The sequence below is a fragment of the Apis florea genome, unplaced genomic scaffold (genome assembly GCF_048593485.1).
Source record: "Apis florea isolate Af1SG1 unplaced genomic scaffold, ASM4859348v1 contig_3193_pilon, whole genome shotgun sequence".
In the NCBI taxonomy this organism is placed as follows: Eukaryota; Metazoa; Arthropoda; class Insecta; order Hymenoptera; family Apidae; genus Apis; species Apis florea.
The window spans coordinates 405,047-427,217 of NW_028256721.1; the positions used below are offsets into that span (position 1 = coordinate 405,047).

Sequence of the window (22,171 nt, forward strand, 5' to 3'; positions counted from 1 at the left end):
TATTTATAGTATAAAAATTATTATAATTATAGAATGCATTATTGAAGTTATTATTTATTATCTATATAATCAAAATTCTATTTATGTTTTATGTTTTCTATGATAATAATGGTATTTATTGGTAAATATAGTTAAAATACAATACAATTAAAAGAAAATTGAATCATGAAGATAATAGTTCTTTTTTGGATTAATTGGATAAATCGTGAATGAAATCATTATATCAATTAAAGTAACCTGTGAAATATAATTCGCGTAATTTCTTAATTCTATAGATTATTAAAATCGAAATTATTATTTTTATACTTTATTCGTTAAATATTATCAGAAGATGAAAAAAATATATTATTCTTGTTGATTCGGTAAAATTTAATCTGTTAATTTATTTAATCTTATCAAGAAGTGCACAAAATAATATTTTTTTATAAAAGATTTATTATTCACAACTAACAACAAAAATATTTGCACATTTAAAATAGATCAATCATAATATGAATTTTTAAATACAATGAAATGGTTAGATTTTTTGAACAAAACTTCTTACTTTTAAAACTGATAATAAAAAAAAATATTTTATTATAAAATAAATAATTATAGATTTTTCACATTTTTTATTATAATCTTAACTATCTTTAACATTATTAATTTTTCTTAATCATTTCATTAAAATTATTGTATTTTTTAAAAAAATTTATTTAATATATTAATAATATTATTTAATATGTTAATGATATAATACATCATCCATTTTACGTTTCTTTTTATAATTTTATTTATTAAAAATTTATAATTTTTTTTAAATTGTTTAAGTTAATTCTCCACAAGCTGTTACAATAACTTTTTGAATAGGGATGCCTGATTTTGTTCCACATTTTTCTATTTTTTTTAAAACATCCAAACCACTAAGAACATGACCAAATACTACATGTTTTCCATCTAACCAATCTGTACGTGCTGTACATATAAAAAATTGTGATCCATTTGTATTTGGACCAGAATTTGCCATTGACAATGTACCAGGTCCTGTATGTTTCAATTCAAAATTTTCATCATCAAATTTATTTCCATAAATTGATTTTCCTCCTGTGCCATTATGATTTGTAAAATCTCCTCCTTGGCACATCTATATTTTTATAAGGAACTTATTTATCTGTTGATATAATACAAAAAGTACATAAAATAATTATAATTTTATAAGTTTCTTAAAAAAAAGGATACAAATTCTGGGATAATTCTATGAAAAGTACTTCCTTGATAACCATATCCTTTTTCATGAGTACAAAGAGCACGAAAATTTTCAGCAGTTTTTGGTACAATATCAGCTCTTAACATCATAATAATCCTACCTAATTCTTGTTTTCCAATACTAATATCAAAATATACTTGAGGATTTTGTTTTCCTTTTTTAGGTTGTACTATATCATTTGATTTTGCGTTATCATCATTTTTAAGTGTTTCACCTGCATGTTCTTGTAACCATACATCATCAGCCCAAACAGGTTTCGATGAACCTTCCTTTATTTTCTGTGGTTTTGCAATATTTACTCTGATTGTTCGTCCAAACAACTCAGAATCATTCTGTTTATTCAAGATAAAGTTTAATAAATTTAAAAATGGATAAAATTGTGTGAAAATAATTAATATTTAAATATTTAGATAAATAAAATTAACTTTTAATTTATATTCGTATATATTTTATAATAACAATTGTTTTATTTTAAAAAAATAGAAAATTATAGAATACATTTTTTTTATAATTATTATTGCAAAGGCATTTTATATTTTATAAAAATTTTATAAAAATAAAATATTATATATGAAATATGAATAATATATTTAAATAAAAAGAATGAATGACAATTTATTATTATAAAACTATATTAAATAACTCACACAGATAATGTTGTTTTATATATGTACCATATTATCAATTGCTGCTGCTGCATCTTCTGCACTTTCAAATTCAATAAAAGCAAATCCTCTATGTTTTTCTGATTCATAATCTAATGGTATTTGTACATCAACAATTTCTCCAAAAGGTATAAATGCTGCATGTAATACTTTTTCATCAACTTCTTCAGCTAAACCTCCTAAATAACAATAATAAAAAAATATTGCATTAAAATTAGGTTATATCTTATTTAAAATTAAAATTAATAATAATAGTTTTTTACTTACCTACGTAAATTGTTCTCTTTGTATTTGTACTCATAATGTATAAAATGCTTATATATTTTTTGCTTTGCTGAATGTGATTATTGTAATAAACAATTAAATCTGATAACAATTTTATTGACTGAAGGACGTCGACGCGCCGGGTACACATACTATTACATGTTAAAGAATAAACTGAATATATAAGCAAGTACTTATGTATATATACTACATATATAGCTTTAATCGGAATAAAGTAGTGGTAAGTTATATAAGTAAATCAGTAGCGACAAAATTGATAGCATGAATTGGTATCATTATTTAAAAGTTTAGTTATTTGTAAAAGAACGTTATATCAAAAATAATAAATATATAAATTGTCTTTTTATTATATCCATTTTATTTAAAGGTAACTATTTTGTCAGTATTCATGTACTACAACATTTTAATATATAAATTATAAATCATTAATTACTTTTATAATATAATGTTATATTTAGTTAAAAAATATATATTGTATCAATAATGTCATATCTTAATTAATAAGATAATATATAATGTTATTATATAATGTTTTTTTATTAATGCATAATATATATTTTTTTTATTATTTTTAAACTTTTAAAAATAATTTGATTACAGATTACCATTCCAATTTTTAAGTATGCATATATTACAAAGAAATATTTTACATTATATTCCTTCATTAAATCGATCAATGCATCTTTTAAAAGATTTAGCATATATAAATGGAAAATGGGTATCAGCAGTAAAACAACAAACATTTCCTGTTTATAATCCAATTGATAAATCTATTATTAGAAATGTTCCTGATATGGATGTTGAAGATACAAAACTAGCAATTAATTCAGCATTTGAAGCTTTTAAATCATTTAAGAAAACAACAGCAAAGGAACGAAGTAATTTACTTAGAAATTGGTACAATCTAATTGTGGAACATTCAGAAGATTTAGCAAAAATTTTAACCAAAGAAAATGGAAAGTCTATTGCTGAATCTAAAGATGAAATCAGATATGGAAATTCATATATTGAATGGTTTTCAGAAGAAGCTAGAAGAATTGAAGGAGAAATATTGCAAGCACCAATATCTAATAGAAATCTTTTATTATGGAAAGAACCAATTGGCGTTGCTGCTTTAATTACACCATGGAATTTTCCATTTGCTATGATTACACGTAAAGCAGCTGCTGCTCTTGCTGTTGGATGTACCTGTATAATTAAACCATCAGAAGATACACCTCTTATTGCTTTAGCATTAGTTGATCTTGCAGAAAAAGCAGGTTTTCCTCAAGGAACAATAAATGTAATTACAACAAGTCAAAAAAATTCTCCTATTGTTGGTAAAGAATTATGTGAAAATTTTAATACAAGAGTTTTATCATTTACTGGTTCAACAAATGTTGGAAAAATTTTATATCAACAATGTGCTTCAAATGTAAAGCGGCTTTGCCTTGAATTAGGAGGTAATGCATCATTTATTGTTTTTGATTCTGCAGACATAGATTTAGCTATAAAAGGTGCTATGGCAAGCAAATTTCGTAATTGTGGTCAGACATGTGTATCTGCAAATAGATTTTTTGTACAGAATAGCAAATTTGATCAATTTGTAGAAATGTTACTATCAAAAATTAAAACTGAAATTAGAATGGGTGATGGTAGTAAGAAAGACATTACACATGGTCCTCTAACTAAAAAAAGTCAATTAGATTTAGTACATGCATTAGTTACTGATGCTGTAAAAAAAGGAGCAAAATTACATTGCGGTGGTACACCATTGCCTGAATTAGGGCCATTATTTTATGCTCCTACACTTATAACAGGAGTTACTAAAGAAATGGAAATATATAATCGAGAAATTTTTGGTCCAGTAGCTGTTATATATAAATTTGACACTGAAGATGAAGTTATACAAAAATCTAATAATGTATCTGTTGGTTTAGCTGGATATTTTTACTCTCAAGATTTATCACAAATATTTAGGGTAGCAAAAAAATTAGAAGTTGGAATGATTGGTGTAAATGAAGGATTAATTTCTACTGCAGAAGCTGCTTTTGGAGGTGTAAAAGAATCAGGTTTAGGAAGAGAAGGTTCTAAGCATGGTATTGAAGATTTTCTTGAGATAAAATATGTATGTATTGGAAATCTTAAGAATTAATGCAGATATACAATTTTATATATATTATACAATATATATTTCATAGAACAATTTGTTTAATTTATTTAGTATAATAATATTTTAAAGAATATTACATACTAAATATTAGTTCAATTTATTTTTATGAATATTAAAATAGATAAAAATTTTGAACATCTTTTATGTTATATGATAATTTAGAATAATTAAACATAGTAATTTTTTTATAAAATTGAATGTCTTCCAATAGTTTGTAAGTTATAATATTATATTATATACAAATATTGTATATAATATATTATAAGTAATGATATGTAATATATAGTATATTTTTATTATTATGTGATATATAGTATATTTTTCTACATATTTTTTGTAATTTCTTTTTAATTTATTAGTTTTTCATATATTAAGTATTCATATATCAAGATTTAAGAAAAAATTAAATTAAAAAAAAAAAAAGTTTTTTTAAATTTATAAAATGATATATTGATATATATGATGATATATATTTTCATTCTGATATATAATTAATAAGTTTTATTTTTCTTATATAAGAATTTATATAAAAATTGTTTTTTATATTATTAATAATTTGAAATGAATAAAATGAAATATATTATTAATTGAAAATATTGTCTTCCAAAATTTAGATTTTATAATACATACAAAGGATAGGAAATTGTAAAGATATACAAGTATATTTTTGAAATAAAATTATATTCACAGTATGTAATAGTAAATATACATACGGCAAAATGTTAGATATTTATAATTAAGATATAATAACCAGAATAAAATGTAATGAGAATGTCAGCAATTTTGAAGTCCATGTTTTTGAATATACCTTTCCCTAGCTTCTCTTATCATTTTAGCTTTTCTTTCCTGAAAGGAAGAAGATCCTAAATTACTGTTATCTTTAACTGTGCTTTTTTGTAATTGATTTAATGGTGCTGATCGCGAAATAGTTTGAGATGAATCTGGAGTATAAGTAACTATGCCATCCAATATATTGGCAATTGTAATATCAACATTGCGTGTTTTCACTAAAATAAATATTAATAAATTAGAATGTTGAAGATTAAATGTTATTAATACAATATATGAATTAATAATTATTTACATACAAAGATCTCTTAAAATCACATTATGAGGGACTAATGGAAGCACTTCACTGACTTGTCGAACCATTCTCTGTATTTCAATACTATGTATAACTTGTGAATTTGGAGAATTTCTATCAAATCTTCTATTTTGTGTTCTTTCCAGAATATAGCGCTTTTCAAATTCTATTTTATCTGATACAGTATGAGAACATGTTTGAAGTCCAAGACTAGTAGCTATATCTTTCTCTACTTCTCGTACTAGTACTTCACAATCTGGATTTTGCTTGATTTTCAGGTACTTAAATGTGAAGACTGTATAAGGAACAAACATAAACCAAAATACATCTATCCACCATCTAGATGTTAATGAGGTAAGATGGATAGATGTAAATTCTGGTCTCCATGCTTTAATTGCAACTGGTTGAACAGATGCTTTTATGGTAAATGGCCAAGAATTAAATTTTAACAAAGCTACACGACTATTGGTTATACCAAATTCAGGTTGAATTGCAATGCTGCAATTTGATGTAGAAAGAAATTGTTTCATATTGGCAATTAGAACTTCTTTGCTACTCATATCCATCACTTGTAAACCTAGTGCATTGTTCATGGCAGTAGGTATCTCCCACATAGTAGGAGTTAATGCTTGTGTAGCTTTATACAAAGCAAAATGATCCAAGACAGAAACATTATTACTAATTATAATTCTTGATTGTTTATCTTTTACGTCACCTTCAGGAATCTTCACCAAGATACCAAAAGCAAAACTAAATCCATGACTTAAGAATGTTCGAAGAGTATTACAATCAGGTAATAATATTGCAACAAGCCAAAGTTGTAAAGCAATTAACAACCGTAGTAATACAAGTAAAATACCCACTGGAGTATATAAAAATATAAATACAAGCCGCCAACCACTGGGAAATCTAAATAATACATTTAATTTTAATGTCATAATAATATTTAAATAATAAAATAAATATATAATTATTAATATATTAATAATTAATTATATTTGAAAAAAAACATAATATTTGTAAGTACGTATAAAAAAATATTTCAATTAATAATAATTATTTGCATTATGTAATAATTATTATATGCATTATTTTATTAATGCATTAATTTATAATAAGTATAATTTATAAATGTCAATATTAAATATCTTTTTATATCTATGTTATTATGAAATAATATATAATTATATTCTTATGCAATATAATGTTATGTATAAATTAATTTCTCATATAGTTTATAAGATAACATTATATTTTTTATTAATTATGATATTAATTAAGATATTACATGGAAATTATATTTTTCAATTTTAAGATATTAAGTTTAAATAATATTTAAAATATTTTTATAGAGGAACCATATGTTAATTACAAAAAATAAATTATTCAAAATTTTTTAAATTTACTTCGATATCATTATTAAAAATTAAATTATATTTATTGTTAAAAAAAGTTATGAAATGTTATAATTATTTATAAAACAATATTTAAATTTATTGTTTACAAATGATTTAAATTTTTACCTGCTTTTATCAAATAAATCCTGAATATCAATTTGTGACATTTCTTACAATAAACATCTGTTAAGTTGAAAAATTCACGCTTGACAATTGTATTTCACTGAAATAATTATAATCGTTTATTGAAACTTGACAATGACACGACTGATATTTGACCTTTTTTAACCTACTTTTCAGTCGCTTTTCAATTAATATGAATTTTCGTTTTCATCAGTTTCTGTAATCAGCTGTTTTGACATAATGTTCTAGGGATTTTTATTTTAAATTAAAGTACAATTTTCAATTACGAAAATCATATATAACGTGTTTATTTTTATATGATATTTATTATATATTTTATAATGTGACTAGTTATAAATATCTAAAATTAATTTTGATTGTTTAAATATGAAATAAAAAAAATATTTAGTATAGATACATACTACTTAAAAATAATTAATATTTAATAATAGTTAAGATAGCTTGATTATCAAAATTTGATTAAAATTGCATCTTTTTAAATATTTAATATTTTTAAAAGAAATATATATTTTTATTTTATATTCTATTTTTATATTACTTTTTGTAATATATTTGCATTAACAAAAAATATTTCAACTTGAACACTAAATATATTAGATATATGTAATATTTTTTTTATTTATTTTATATTAAATAATAAATAGGAATTAAATTATATATGCAATAATGAGATAATATTATATATTAATAAATTCATGAATAAAATAAATAAATTACTAATATTAATTTAACAATGGGAAGTAATACAATCACGTGATTCGTTAGTCATAATAGTAAAGATCAGTGATCGTGTACGGGATAAATTTTCTTCATAATTTGTAAAATTATTAAAAGTAATTAAAATTATTAAAAAAATATTTTTATTCTAAAACTAAAACATCAATTGAAAATATTGATTATTTTTATTGCATAAATAAGTAAGAACAAAAATATAAATTTTGTATTCCATGAACATATATTATTGAACGTAGATACACATAATTGTTAATTTTAGGCAGTGTATATAAATTATCCATACAACGTCACAGTATTAATTATAAATATTTATCAATTGAATTACATCATTTTATAATCATGCATGTTATTATTATTGTATAAAAATTAGATCTGATCTTTAATTCTTTGTGAGACAACCAAAAAAGTTATGTAAAAATTGAAAATATTTTTTTCATTATAATCAATTTATTTGATGAAAATATATGAGTGGAATTTATTTGTTTGTTAATATTATGACAGGATAGAATTAATAAGATAATTAATATCTATCCATAAAAATTCCTATGTTATAAAAGCTATACGAAAATAATGAGATTTTGTACATGGGTGTTGTTTCGTAACATCGTTATCTTTACGAATATTGATGATGTATATATACAATATTATTAAAAATTAATGAGAAAATATGTATAAATTCAAATCCATAAATATACATAAGAAATTGAATACTTGTTGGTTTCTTATTAAAGAAGTATTTAATATATTGATAAGGTTAGAAAACAGATATCAATCATGAAGAATCCTATATCTAACCATTTAAGTGGAAATAATCATTCTATTTCACAAAATGTATCTCCATGTATTGTATCTCGTTATGGAAATATGTCTAACAATTATCAAATATTAAAAGTTGCTGGACGAGATTCTAATTGCTACATTGCAAATAATATTATTCCAAAAATTGGTAAACAACAATTAGTGTCATTGAATGGAAGTTCTATATCCTGTAACAGTGTGAATATCAATGAAGCTTTGGCATGTGATGTAGCTTCAATACCTGCTGTAAAAACTAAAGCATTATGTGTCCATATTCGAGAAAATAAATGGTATGATGCTGGCAATGTAGTATCTGTAGGTGTTGCTGGAACTAGTTTAAATCATGCATTGGAAAGTATGTCTTTAGCTTATAATCCCACTACAAAGCAAATATATTCTTTGGAAGAATCTAATGAATCACAATCGGATTATAAATCTCAATATTTAGATTCCTCTTGTGATTATAAAGAAGATTCTTTAAATGATAACTTTAAAGTTGATGAAGATAAATATATAAGATTGGAAAGTGGTAGTGCAAACAGTAGTCCAAGAAATAGTTTACCACGTTCTTGTAGCAGTACAGTGTCTTCCCTTAGTGAAGTTTCTCCTTCTGGAAGTTTTTTGGGTTCTGATGATCAACAAGTTATAGAAAGGACTGAGAAATCTAAGCGTTGGGGATTAAATACTCTTTTTTCAAAAAATGTATTTTCATGGAAAAATAAAGATTCTCAACAATCTACACCTACTAGTAGCCCATCAAGAAACATAGATAAAGTAGGCGGAAGTTTAGCTTTAATTCAACAACCAAGACCTGCTAATCTACCAGCTAAAAATGCAATTGAAGAGGAACGTCATCGCAAACAATATAGTGCTATTCTAGAAGCAGCAAGAAAACGCGAGTTACGAGAAGAAAAAGAACGTAAGCATCAAAGAGAATTACAACTTAAGGAAGAAGAAAGATTAGCAGAAGATTCCCATACTTGGAATGTACATATTCTTTCTAAATTTGAAAATGTTAAAAATACAAAAAAAGTACGTGAATTGTGGTGGCGTGGTCTTCCACCTAGTGTCCGTGGTAAAGTGTGGAAATTAGCAATTCCAAATAATTTAAATATAACAACACATCTTTATAATATATGTTTGGAAAGAGCAATATCAAGTCCTATAAGTGAAACATTAGCTGCAATTAAATTAGATGTATCTCGTACTTTTCCTACTTTATGTGTTTTTCAAGAAGGTGGACCACTATCTAATAGTCTTCAAGGTATTTTAGCAGCTTATGCTGTTTATAGACCTGATGTAGGTTATGTACAAGGTATGAGTTTTGTGGGAGCAGTATTATCATTAAATATGGAAGCTCCAGATGCCTTTACATGCTTTGCTAATTTATTAAATCATCCTTGTCATAGAGCTGCTTTTACATTAAACCAGAAACAAATGGATATTTACTATAAAGTATATTCTAGTGCACTTGCACATAAATTACCAAAAATTTTTTCTCATTTTACAGTAGCTGGTCTTAGTCCAGATTTATATTTATTAGATTGGTTATATACTATATATGCTAAGGCAATGCCTCTAGATGTGGCATGTAGGATCTGGGATGTGTTTCTTAGAGATGGAGATGAGTTCCTTTTTAGAACAGCTCTTGGTGTATTACATCTATATCAAGAAGAATTATTAAAAATGGACTTTGTGCATGGAGCACAATTTCTTACAAGGTTGCCAGAAACTTTACAGGCAGAAGCTTTATTCAACAGTATTAGTCAAATGTCTACAACTGTTGGAACAATAACGTTCCAACAAATGTTAGTTCAATTTTCTTCATTGTAATTTTGTGAATTATGATGAAGAATATAGAAAAATAATCATATGCAAAAAAATAAAAAAGAAAGAACGAATCTCAAGTACTATTTTTATTATTGTCATTTATAAAAGATATTTTCACATACAATGAAAAAAATTTAAATATTATTTATATAAATTTTAAAGATTAAAGATTTATATAAATTCATAACAATTTTACAACTTTATTCTGCCTTTTTAAATAAATATTTTGTTTTTCTAAATGAATATTAAAAATCTGCCTAAAAAAACTCAATAAATAATTGAAATTTTTGAGATAATTTGATTTTTTAATCTATATATAGAAAAGAATATTGTATTAAAAAAAAATTAATTTATATTAAATTTTACTATATAAATTACATAATGCTACTAATTTGATGAAACCAAAAATGTACTGTTCCGTACATTTAAAACACAAAAAAAGCAAGAGCTTCCCTTAAAATTATGGACATATTTTAATAAGTTATGTAACAATAAGGCATATATTCTGCTATATTCTATCTTGAATGAGAAAGAAGAAATAAAAGAAAGATATAATTGGATAAAATTTGATAAATATATATATATAATTTTTAAATATAATATATATATATTTATTATATTTTATATTTAAAAATTAAGATATGTAATTTCTGAAATACTTTTTATAAAAGTTAATAAAGAATAAAATTATTAATATCTATATTACTAAATTTAACTTATTTTTTTTTATTTATGAAATTTTTATTTCATTCAGAAATTAAATTTAAATATTTTTGATTTTTTTTTAATAATTGCAATTTAAAAATATTTTCACAATTTCATTATTGAATATATTTTACAAATAATAATACATTTATGAAAATATGTTATAATATATAGATATTGTAATATATCTTAACATATTTTGAGATATCTTTTTACTATCTTAACTGTAATGTATATCTCAAAAAAATACTCAGAATAAAAATGCTCTATATGCTTAAATATATTTACCAGTCAAATTCTTATATTATTATAAACAAGTAAAATTTTATTTGAAAATATCCAAATATTTATTAGATTAATAATAAATATATTTAAAAAATGTGACATAAATATAAAATAATAAAATAATAAATATAAAATAAATATAAAATCATGTGCCACATTGTAGTATATATATTCAAAAAAAATACAATTTTAACTTTAATTTTTAATTTAAAAAATGACTAGTGCAAATAGAATTATTAAAAAAAAAATAATTAAAATATTTTTTGAGAAATATATGATTTCATTTATAATTATATTAATAAATTTCCAAAAAATTTTTAACAATATTTATGTATTATCAATATAAAACATTTGTTTATCATATGTAAAATCATTTCAATTCAATTAATAATAATAATAATTAATAATTAATAATTAATAATTAATAATAAACTTTATTATTAAATGATTATGATTTTAAAGAAATTTAATTTTTTCGTGATGTAAATTATGTGATGAATTCAGAAATCTCTGAAAGTAAATAATATAAAATCTCTGAAATATCTAATTTATTAATTTACTAAATAATATAAAATTTTATTAAAGCTTTGTTATTTATTTATAAATATTATTTCAAAAATTAATTGTAAAGTTAAATAATATCTATTTATTATCATCTTATTTGCAATATTTTCTTTTATTATTTGTTATTATAACAAATTATATTTTATCTATTTATATATGTATAAAAATTAATAATATAAGTAATATTTTAAAGATTATTTTATTATATGCACAAAAAACGGAATGTTTAAAAATTACAATATTAATATCAATTATCATCAAATGATATGAATAAATTTTTTTGCCATTAATTGACATATAATATTTTATTTGTTAAGCTCTTATATAAAAATATAATAAAATATAAAATAAAATCTTTTCTATTTGAATGATCTTTAGCCATAAAAGGAATATATTCTAATTCAAGAAATTATAATTTTTCTAATTATTAAGTTTTATTATAAACATATTTTTTTATAATTTAGCTATTGTAAGCTTATTGTATGTGCTTGTTGTATAATATTTACTTCATTAAATATTCAAAAAATAATTTTCATAATTTTGTTAAATAAATAATATTAACAAAATAATTTTGTTATAAACTTTATAAACTAATAATAATTTGAAAACAATATTATATAGAATATTATACAGTTAATGTCAGTGTTGAATACTATATATAAAAATATTTCCAAGTACAAGCACATTGCAATAACTTTGCTTATAGCATGGCTTAATGCTTTAATAAATCTTAAACATTTTATGCTCTAATTATCTTAATATATACATAAATTTAAATAATTATATATATAAAATATATAATAGTTAATAACAATGTAAAATATAAAATTATATTTGAATTTGATATTCTTTTTTTTTTTTTTTTTTTTTTAAGAAAATTTTAATGAACAATATAAAGAATAGTGGAGAATTAAATGTACGAGCTCGGAATCTCTTAAAAATTCGTGATAATCTAATTTTTAATTGACAATATTCTTATTCCATCCACTATTCGAATATAAAGAATAGTGGAGAATTAAATATATGAACTCGGAATCTCTTGAAAATTCGTGATAATCTAATTTTTAATTGACAATACTCTTATTCCATCCACTATTCGAATTAATTGATTACTCAACGATTTAGCCTTTTTCCTAATAGATATTTACATTAATAAATACAATTATATATAAATAAATTATTAAGCTTCAAAAATAATAATGTAATATGAAATTATAAATGAACATATTTATATTTGCTTTTTGTCTCTATGTATAAGAATATGTTCACATATTTACGTTCATATAATTGATAAATTCTATTATTGAAATATAATGTTATTAAAATATATAGGACATACAGTAAGAAATGTTTAATTTTAATTATTTTTTGCTAGAAATTATGGTTTAATATTGATTTTACTTAAATTTTATTTTTTCTTCGATATTAATGCCATATATTAATATTTTAAAATTTTAAATTAATAATAAATTTATAATATATGTCAAATATATGTAGAATATATTCGTATTAATCTATTTGTAATTTTTCACATTCTTCTCTTATATTTTCTTTTTTTCTTATTCATAAATTAATATATAATACAACATATAAGTGCGTGTTTCTATTTCTATAAAAACATTTAATTATGTGCCAACCATTTAGTGGTTGTATTAATAAAGAACAAAAGAATATGTACATGTTGTATTATAATCTATACTTTTTTTTTTTTAATTTCTATGATCATAATTATCAAGCTATAGAATCTTTTTTTAGAATCTTATTTTTTTATATCTTCTTAATCATATGTTCTATAATTATAGAATAAAATAATTAAATTAACTTAAAGAAATTGAATGTATGTGTATTGTAAGTAAATGTGTTGTAAGCTTGTATGAATTATATTGAGATAATGTAAGAGAATCTACAAATGTTATGTAAATATCATAACTTTGTTATGTAATATCATAAACTTTTATGAAGAATCATAAAATCTTTAATGTGTCACATATTATATTTATCTTAATAACATCAAAAGTGAAATTATTAAATATCATTTTAAGTGTGTGCAATTTTAGTGTAATTTATCAGTATTAAAAATAATTCAACGAAATAAATGATTCGATGTCTTATCGAATATTTAAAAAAATTATGTATCTGATATAATTAAATTTTGTTAGTAGATAAATGTTGAAATATATTAAAAATTGACATATAATTATTATATTTATACGAAAGAGAATATCCTTATACTTACACATATCTTATGCTCTCAATTTCATTATTTAACAAAAATTAATATTAAAATGCCTAACAAGTGATAAATGATAAAGAAAAATTTTCTGAATGCAAAATTTGATACCTATACGAGAATGAACGAATAATTATGTATGATCTATATGCGACAATTCTGTGTTCCTTGTCATTAGTGCCTCTCAATAGAGGAACTCATTGTATATTTTTTACGCGTTTTATCGTGTACCTTTACCTTAAGTGCGATATCCTAATATATATTTTGTAAAAAATCGAACTCAGTATTTATTTTGTGAATTGTGAACATCAATAATGATATAAAATTATAATTATAATTAGTGGTATCAACATATTAAGGAACTGTCATGAAATTTTTACTCAAAAGTGCGCATAGTGAAACTTTTGTGGGAATTTAATTTTCCCGAAAATGAACAAATTACATATTTTAAAATTTTTCTTGAATTTTCATACTCATATCTCTTCGAATATATCTAGTATTAATACTATGAAAAATATTTTGTATATAAGAGCGTGCTTGCTTCGAAACTTAAAAAATGAGAGATAAAACTTAATTCTATTTATTGCAATGATGTAATAACAGTTTTTATAATGGACAACATGTGAAATTATATAAATGTGCGTGTATGTTATTATACTCTAAATGATGCCAGCAACATATGGATCATTTTTGTTTGCATACGAATAAAATTACATTTTAAAATATAATATTTATATTTATTATTTCTCTATTTTTTTTTTTATCATAATATGTATATTATTTATGATTATAAATTTTTTGATGAATAGAGATTTTGCTATCTTTGTAGATATTATTTTAGTGAATTGATAATATTTTACGTAATATAAAATTATAAGGAAATTATAATTCTGATGAATAAAACATTTTAAAAAAAACTTTATTCAATATCTTATCAATAATATTTTGTTATATAAATTTTTTATATAAATTTTTTATTAAAGGAATATAATTTAGAGTTCTATATTTTCTATCATATTTTTAATCTCATTTAATTTTAATGCTAATAATTTTTTCCGTTTGATAATATTGAAAATATATTAAATATAGTGAGAAAATTTTAAAATTTCAAAAGTATACAATAGAAATTTCTCTTAAATAATAACTAACTCGAACTTTTTTTTACATATATCGTAATTAATAGGCTTATAATTTTTTAAAATATTATAAATCTTAGTCAAATATTTATTCTGTTGTACGTATTATCAGTTTTAATAATTTGTACCGCCAAATTGAAAAGAATGCGAAACGAAAAGTTTTAGAAACTATCCAATAGATGGCAGTAGGTGCTGTACGGTCGCACGAATCAGTCGTTATTGTGCACGGGTATATTCTCGTAGTGTTCAGTTTTTAATTTTAATTGTGTTTTTGTTAATAAATGATAGTTAATTCTAAAAGAATGGTCATTTGCTTCTTTTTTATGTAAGTGTACGAATTTTATATAAATACTAATTTTCTGATTGATATTCATAATATATTTGCATTTAAACATTGATATTATATGTTTATGTATCATTTCAATTTCATCATTCAAAAAAATTTTATTCAATATCTATTACCAAAAATATTTTGTTATATAAATTTTTTATTAAAGGAATATAATTTAGAATTCTATATTTTCTATCATATTTTTAATTTCATTTAATTTTAATGCTAATAATTTTTTCCGTTTGATAATATTGAAAATATATTAAATATAGTGAGAAAATTTTAAAATTTCAAAAGTATACAATAGAAATTTGTCTTAAATAATAACTAACTCGAACTTTTTTTTACATATATCGTAATTAATAGGCTTATAATTTTTTAAAATATTTTAAATCTTAGTCAAATATTTATCCTGTTGTACGTATTATCAGGTTTAATAATTTGTACCGTCAAATTGAAAAGAATGCGAAACGAAAAGTTTTAGAAATTATCCAATAGATGGCAGTAGGTGCTGTACGGTCGCACGAATCAGTCGTTATTGTGCACGGGTATATTCTCGTAGTGTTCAGTTTTTAATTTTAATTGTGTTTTTGTTAATAAATGATAGTTAATTCTAAAAGAATGGTCATTTGCTTCTTTTTTATGTAAGTGTACGAATTTTATATAAATACTAATTTTCTGATTGATATTCATAATATATTTGCATTTAAACATTGATATTATATGTTTATGTATCATTTCAATTTCATTATTCAAAAAAATTTTATTCAATATCTATTACCAAAAATATTTTGTTATATAAATTTTTTATTAAAGGAATATAATTTAGAATTCTATATTTTCTATTATATTTTTAATTTCATTTAATTTTAATGCTAATAATTTTTTCCGTTTGATAATATTGAAAATATATTAAATATAGTGAGAAAATTTTAAAATTTCAAAAGTATACAATAGAAATTTGTCTTAAATAATAACTAACTCGAACTTTTTTTTACATATATCGTAATTAATAGGCTTATAATTTTTTAAAATATTCTAAATCTTAGTCAAATATTTATCCTCTTGTACGTATTATCAGGTTTAATAATTTGTACCGTCAAATTGAAAAGAATGCGAAACGAAAAGTTTTAGGAATTATCCAATAGATGGCAGTAGGTGCTGTACGGTCGCACGAATCAGTCGTTATTGTGCACGGGTATATTCTCGTAGTGTTCAGTTTTTAATTTTAATTGTGTTTTTGTTAATAAATGATAGTTAATTCTAAAAGAATGGTCATTTGCTTCTTTTTTATGTAAGTGTACGAATTTTATATAAATACTAATTTTCTGATTGATATTCATAGTATATTTGCATTTAAACATTGATATTATATGTTTATGTATCATTTCAATTTCATTATTCAAAAAAATTTTATTCAATATCTATTACCAAAAATGTTTTGTTATATAAATTTTTTATTAAAGGAATATAATTTAAAATTCTATATTTTCTATCATATTTTTAATTTCATTTAATTTTAATGCTAATAATTTTTTCGTTTGATAATATTGAAAATATATTAAATATAGTGAGAAAATTTTAAAATTTCAAAAGTATACAATAGAAATTTGTCTTAAATAATAACTAACTCGAACTTTTTTTTACATATATCGTAATTAATAGGCTTATAATTTTTTAAAATATTTTAAATCTTAGTCAAATATTTATCCTGTTGTACGTATCATCAGGTTTAATAATTTGTACCGTCAAATTGAAAAGAATGCGAAACGAAAAGTTTTAGAAATTATCCAATAGATGGCAGTAGGTGCTGTACGGTCGCACGAATCAGTCGTTATTGTGCACGGGTATACTCTCGTAGTGTTCAGTTTTTAATTTTAATTGTGTTTTTGTTAATAAATGATAGTTAATTCTAAAAGAATGGTCATTTGCTTCTTTTTTATGTAAGTGTACGAATTTTATATAAATACTAATTTTCTGATTGATATTCATAGTATATTTGCATTTAAACATTGATATTATATGTTTATGTATCATTTCAATTTCATTATTCAAAAAAATTTTATTCAATATCTATTACCAAAAATGTTTTGTTATATAAATTTTTTATTAAAGGAATATAATTTAGAATTCTATATTTTCTATCATATTTTTAATTTCATTTAATTTTAATGCTAATAATTTTTTCCGTTTGATAATATTGAAAATATATTAAATATAGTGAGAAAATTTTAAAATTTCAAAAGTATACAATAGAAATTTGTCTTAAATAATAACTAACTCGAACTTTTTTTTACATATATCGTAATTAATAGGCTTATAATTTTTTAAAATATTTTAAATCTTAGTCAAATATTTATCCTGTTGTACGTATCATCAGGTTTAATAATTTGTACCGTCAAATTGAAAAGAATGCGAAACGAAAAGTTTTAGAAATTATCCAATAGATGGCAGTAGGTGCTGTACGGTCGCACGAATCAGTCGTTATTGTGCACGGGTATATTCTCGTAGTGTTCAGTTTTTAATTTTAATTGTGTTTTTGTTAATAAATGATAGTTAATTCTAAAAGAATGGTCATTTGCTTCTTTTTTATGTAAGTGTACGAATTTTATATAAATACTAATTTTCTGATTGATATTCATAGTATATTTGCATTTAAACATTGATATTATATGTTTATGTATCATTTCAATTTCATTATTCAAAAAAATTTTATTCAATATCTATTACCAAACATGTTTTGTTATATAAATTTTTTATTAAAGGAATATAATTTAAAATTCTATATTTTCTATCATATTTTTAATTTCATTTAATTTTAATGCTAATAATTTTTTCGTTTGATAATATTGAAAATATATTAAATATAGTGAGAAAATTTTAAAATTTCAAAAGTATACAATAGAAATTTGTCTTAAATAATAACTAACTCGAACTTTTTTTTACATATATCGTAATTAATAGGCTTATAATTTTTTAAAATATTTTAAATCTTAGTCAAATATTTATCCTGTTGTACGTATCATCAGGTTTAATAATTTGTACCGTCAAATTGAAAAGAATGCGAAACGAAAAGTTTTAGAAATTATCCAATAGATGGCAGTAGGTGCTGTACGGTCGCACGAATCAGTCGTTATTGTGCACCGGTATATTCTCGTAGTGTTCAGTTTTTAATTTTAATTGTGTTTTTGTTAATAAATGATAGTTAATTCTAAAAGAATAGTCATTTGCTTCTTTTTTATATAAGTGTACGAATATTATATAAATACTAATTTTGTGATTGATGTTTATTGTATATATTTGCATTTAAATATTTATGTGTTGCAATGCGTCATTTCAATTTCATTATATCGCGTCTTATGAGTTTAAATTATAACCTATAATTGTAGTAATCGATTAGAGATAAATTTAAGTTATATCAAATTATATCAGTTTCCTTTCTTAAAGTATTAATTTATATAATTTATCTTTGACAGGTTTCATGGAAAATTCATAATAAAGAAAGGATTAAGAAAAGGAGAAGATTCATACTTGTTAATTGTTTGTTATCTACACAATGGATCTGATTTTTCAACCTTGATATCCCTATCTTCGGTATAGGACAGCATTATATGTAAGTTACACACACACACACACATATATATATATTTATATATATTTATACTATTATATACTTATTAAATATATCGTAGGTTATTCATAGCATTCAATTCATAGTATATATATATATATATATATATATATATAGTATATAATATATATTCGATGTTATATTATTCATTAATGTAATATGTCATATCGTAAGATATATTTTCAATTATCTCTCGATACAGTAATTTATTTATTATTCTTTCTGTGACAATATATACAAAGTATATATAAAATATCTTGTCTCTAACAATTATAAATATACGGTGTATACATATCATTTGCGCTTTAATCACAAGATGATTTAGCGTAGTATCCCCATATGAGATTTACCCCGAAACAACGTTAACTCCAAGTCATGAAGATTTGAGCCACCCTAGTTAGAAACGAAGTCAATAAATTAGGGGAATTAATCCTATCCAGAATGGTGTATGATTTAACGTAATGCACCTTATTTATTTCCATACATCACAAGTGTGAATGGCACGTTAATTATATGCAAACGTTAAACAGACCTGTGGAATTCCCTTTCTTTATTTGCCTCCTCTTTTTGTCTTAAAGTTCTATCGATAGCGAATGTTTTCGGAATTAATATGCTCGAATTTTATACTAGATCGATCAAATGGTACGTTGTAAAATTTAAGCATCGTGATAGATTTGTTTAATAATTTTTAAATTAATTTCCAAACGATCATTGTATATTTACGGTTATAAAATATATGTATCGTAATGATAATTCAATTAAATCTTATCAAAAATACGTATAAATTTTCACGGAAATTCGATCATTGATCAAGAAGAAAAAAAAAAGAAAAAAATAGCGTTTATCTTGTCGCCAGTTTTTATTGAGCCTTGAAAATACATTATTACGTTTATCGATACTCCATATTTTGAATTTCGTGTCTCCACTCTTTTCTTCCATTATCAAAAAGAGAGGCAAGCGTATATAAATTGTTTTCCTAATAAATTATAAACCGACGTCTTATACTTTAAACAAATATCTGGCTGCCTACTTGTCGATATTCGAATCGGTCTCAGGATCGGTAACAGGAATATAGATGGATTGGGTATAAATGTGTTTATTGGCCCTAAGAACGAAGACGAATAGATACGAGTTGAACCGTAGAGGCATAAACCAATCAGTTTAATAGAATCTCCCCTGTTGCCTATCGAATGATTCATAGGACGTCGCATGGGAAGCGAATTTATTAATAAGAGGCAGTCAGCCATGCCACCAGACCGGCTCCGAACTGATTCGTCATTATTACATGGGTTCTGACCCAACCATCTTAACATCCAACGCTAATTGGTCGCCGTGAACGCGTTTCAGCTGTTGATTTATCATGCCAATAAATAGCCGCGTTCCTCTTTCGCTTTTTCTCCTTGTTTCTCTCGCGTGGTCGGATGAACTGTTTGCGGCTATTAAACGAAGATCTAACGAAATGCTGATAAAATGGACGGAATAAACGGAAGAAATTAGTAGGTACAACGATTGCATACGTGTGTATGATTACACGGTTCGCAAACAAAGGGAAGAACGAATTTGTCATGCGTTATATAAATGTTCACACTGTTTTATACGAGTCGAATAGATTAAGATGTTATTTTGCTTTCGTTATTACGGATGATCGTCGCCTTTCGCGCCAATACCAAGTTTGTATACACAGTTATCGAAACTAGAAATTAACTCGTCAAATATTACAAGCGACGCGCGTGTGCCCATTACGAGAGTGAAATTCAGATTTCGATAGATTGAAATTATTCAGCTACGTTTATCGAAATGCATATCCTAGCGATATACGATTTCTTTTAAATCCATACCAATATTATTCGTATAATAATAATAATAATAATAATGTAACGAAAACCACCGTATCGTTCTCGAACACGTAAATCTAAGGAATCGTCGCTCGATATTTTTTGGAATCATTCCCCGCTCACTCGTTCCCCCTTTTCCCCTTACTCTCGAAAGGAACTAATGCAAAAGTTTTCATTCAAGTAAGCATTAATGCATTTATATTTATCCGGCTGGTTACATCACCGCCTTTTTACATAACCGCCGCTGGATATTGGAGATACACGGTATTATTACGGTATTAAACCGGGTTATTTGAAAGTATCGCGGCGAGGAAAAAGTGAGACGGGGAAGAATGGATGGAAGGAGACGGTGGTGGAGGGGGAACGAAGAGACGTTGCAGAGCGCGTTGGATGTGCAACTTCTTGCGCAAGAGGTGCTCTGCAGTGATTCATCATTGTTACCAGGAATATTGGGATATATATCGGGGAAGTCCCTCGGGCTGGAAGCAAATGGAGTAGACAGGGGTCTATACCCTCCATCTACTTAAATGCCCCTACATTCCACCGATGGAGAGGGTACTTACCACACTACGCGTTGTAGCCCCGCTCCCTGCAGTTTTCTGATTAAACTACCTCGATTTCCATGAACGAAAGCACGCGAGACTTCACACGATTGACTTTACGCTCTTCATCGCCTATATTAATCCTTTCCACCCGCAGTTTCCGAAGGAACGAACGAATGGAGGATGCATCGAGGGATCGTATACGTCGGCGTATACGTAATGGAATTTTCGCCGAACACAACGGATTGATTCGTTTTAATCTCTTAATGGATCTCTTAATTCTGTACGATGAGTAACGTTCGGGGAAATTTCGTTTTATTCATTTGTTTTCAAGGATGATTGTCCAATCGAAATGAATTATTATCAATCGGATCGGAAGGGAAATCGCGAAAATTTTAGAACGCGATGTTCTAATTTAACGATCGAGAGGAGAGATTTCTTTTTTTTTCTTGATTCCAAAAAATAATTCGCTTCACTTTTCACTTCGTCTCATCATCTTCGATTAGTAATCTCTACAGACGATACACGATATCCTCGTAGCTAGGCGTGCACGCGTCCCGTCTCCTTTTTTCCTTT

At 23.7% G+C, this 22,171-nt stretch overlaps 4 protein-coding genes across 4 annotated transcripts; 2 read left to right on the forward strand and 2 right to left on the reverse strand.

Annotated features, from left to right (window-relative positions):
• Window positions 1-747: 747 nt before the first annotated feature.
• On the reverse strand, window positions 748-2,321 carry LOC100868751 (peptidyl-prolyl cis-trans isomerase E). Its single transcript, XM_031915075.2, has 4 exons — window positions 2,179-2,321; window positions 1,921-2,090; window positions 1,219-1,578; window positions 748-1,123 (listed from the first exon to the last, which is right to left on the reverse strand). The coding sequence occupies exons 1-4, from the start codon at window positions 2,210-2,212 to the stop codon at window positions 806-808; spliced, it is 882 nt and encodes a 293-aa protein (XP_031770935.2). The 5' UTR covers window positions 2,213-2,321; the 3' UTR covers window positions 748-805.
• A 1-nt stretch (window position 2,322) lies between these two features.
• On the forward strand, window positions 2,323-5,129 carry Ssadh (succinic semialdehyde dehydrogenase). The gene is made up of 2 exons (XM_003691629.3): window positions 2,323-2,563; window positions 2,797-5,129. The coding sequence occupies exon 2, from the start codon at window positions 2,819-2,821 to the stop codon at window positions 4,328-4,330; it is 1,512 nt and encodes a 503-aa protein (XP_003691677.1). The 5' UTR covers window positions 2,323-2,563; window positions 2,797-2,818; the 3' UTR covers window positions 4,331-5,129.
• LOC100868402 (lipid droplet-regulating VLDL assembly factor AUP1) lies at window positions 5,013-7,214 on the reverse strand. Its single transcript, XM_003691627.4, has 3 exons — window positions 6,956-7,214; window positions 5,437-6,341; window positions 5,013-5,355 (listed from the first exon to the last, which is right to left on the reverse strand). Exons 1-3 carry the CDS (start codon window positions 6,994-6,996, stop codon window positions 5,123-5,125), a joined length of 1,179 nt encoding a protein of 392 aa, XP_003691675.1. The 5' UTR covers window positions 6,997-7,214; the 3' UTR covers window positions 5,013-5,122.
• A 522-nt stretch (window positions 7,215-7,736) lies between these two features.
• LOC100864041 (TBC1 domain family member 14) lies at window positions 7,737-10,891 on the forward strand. Its single transcript, XM_003691595.4, has 2 exons — window positions 7,737-7,890; window positions 7,968-10,891. The coding sequence occupies exon 2, from the start codon at window positions 8,483-8,485 to the stop codon at window positions 10,337-10,339; it is 1,857 nt and encodes a 618-aa protein (XP_003691643.1). The 5' UTR covers window positions 7,737-7,890; window positions 7,968-8,482; the 3' UTR covers window positions 10,340-10,891.
• The last annotated feature ends 11,280 nt before the right edge of the window (window positions 10,892-22,171 follow it).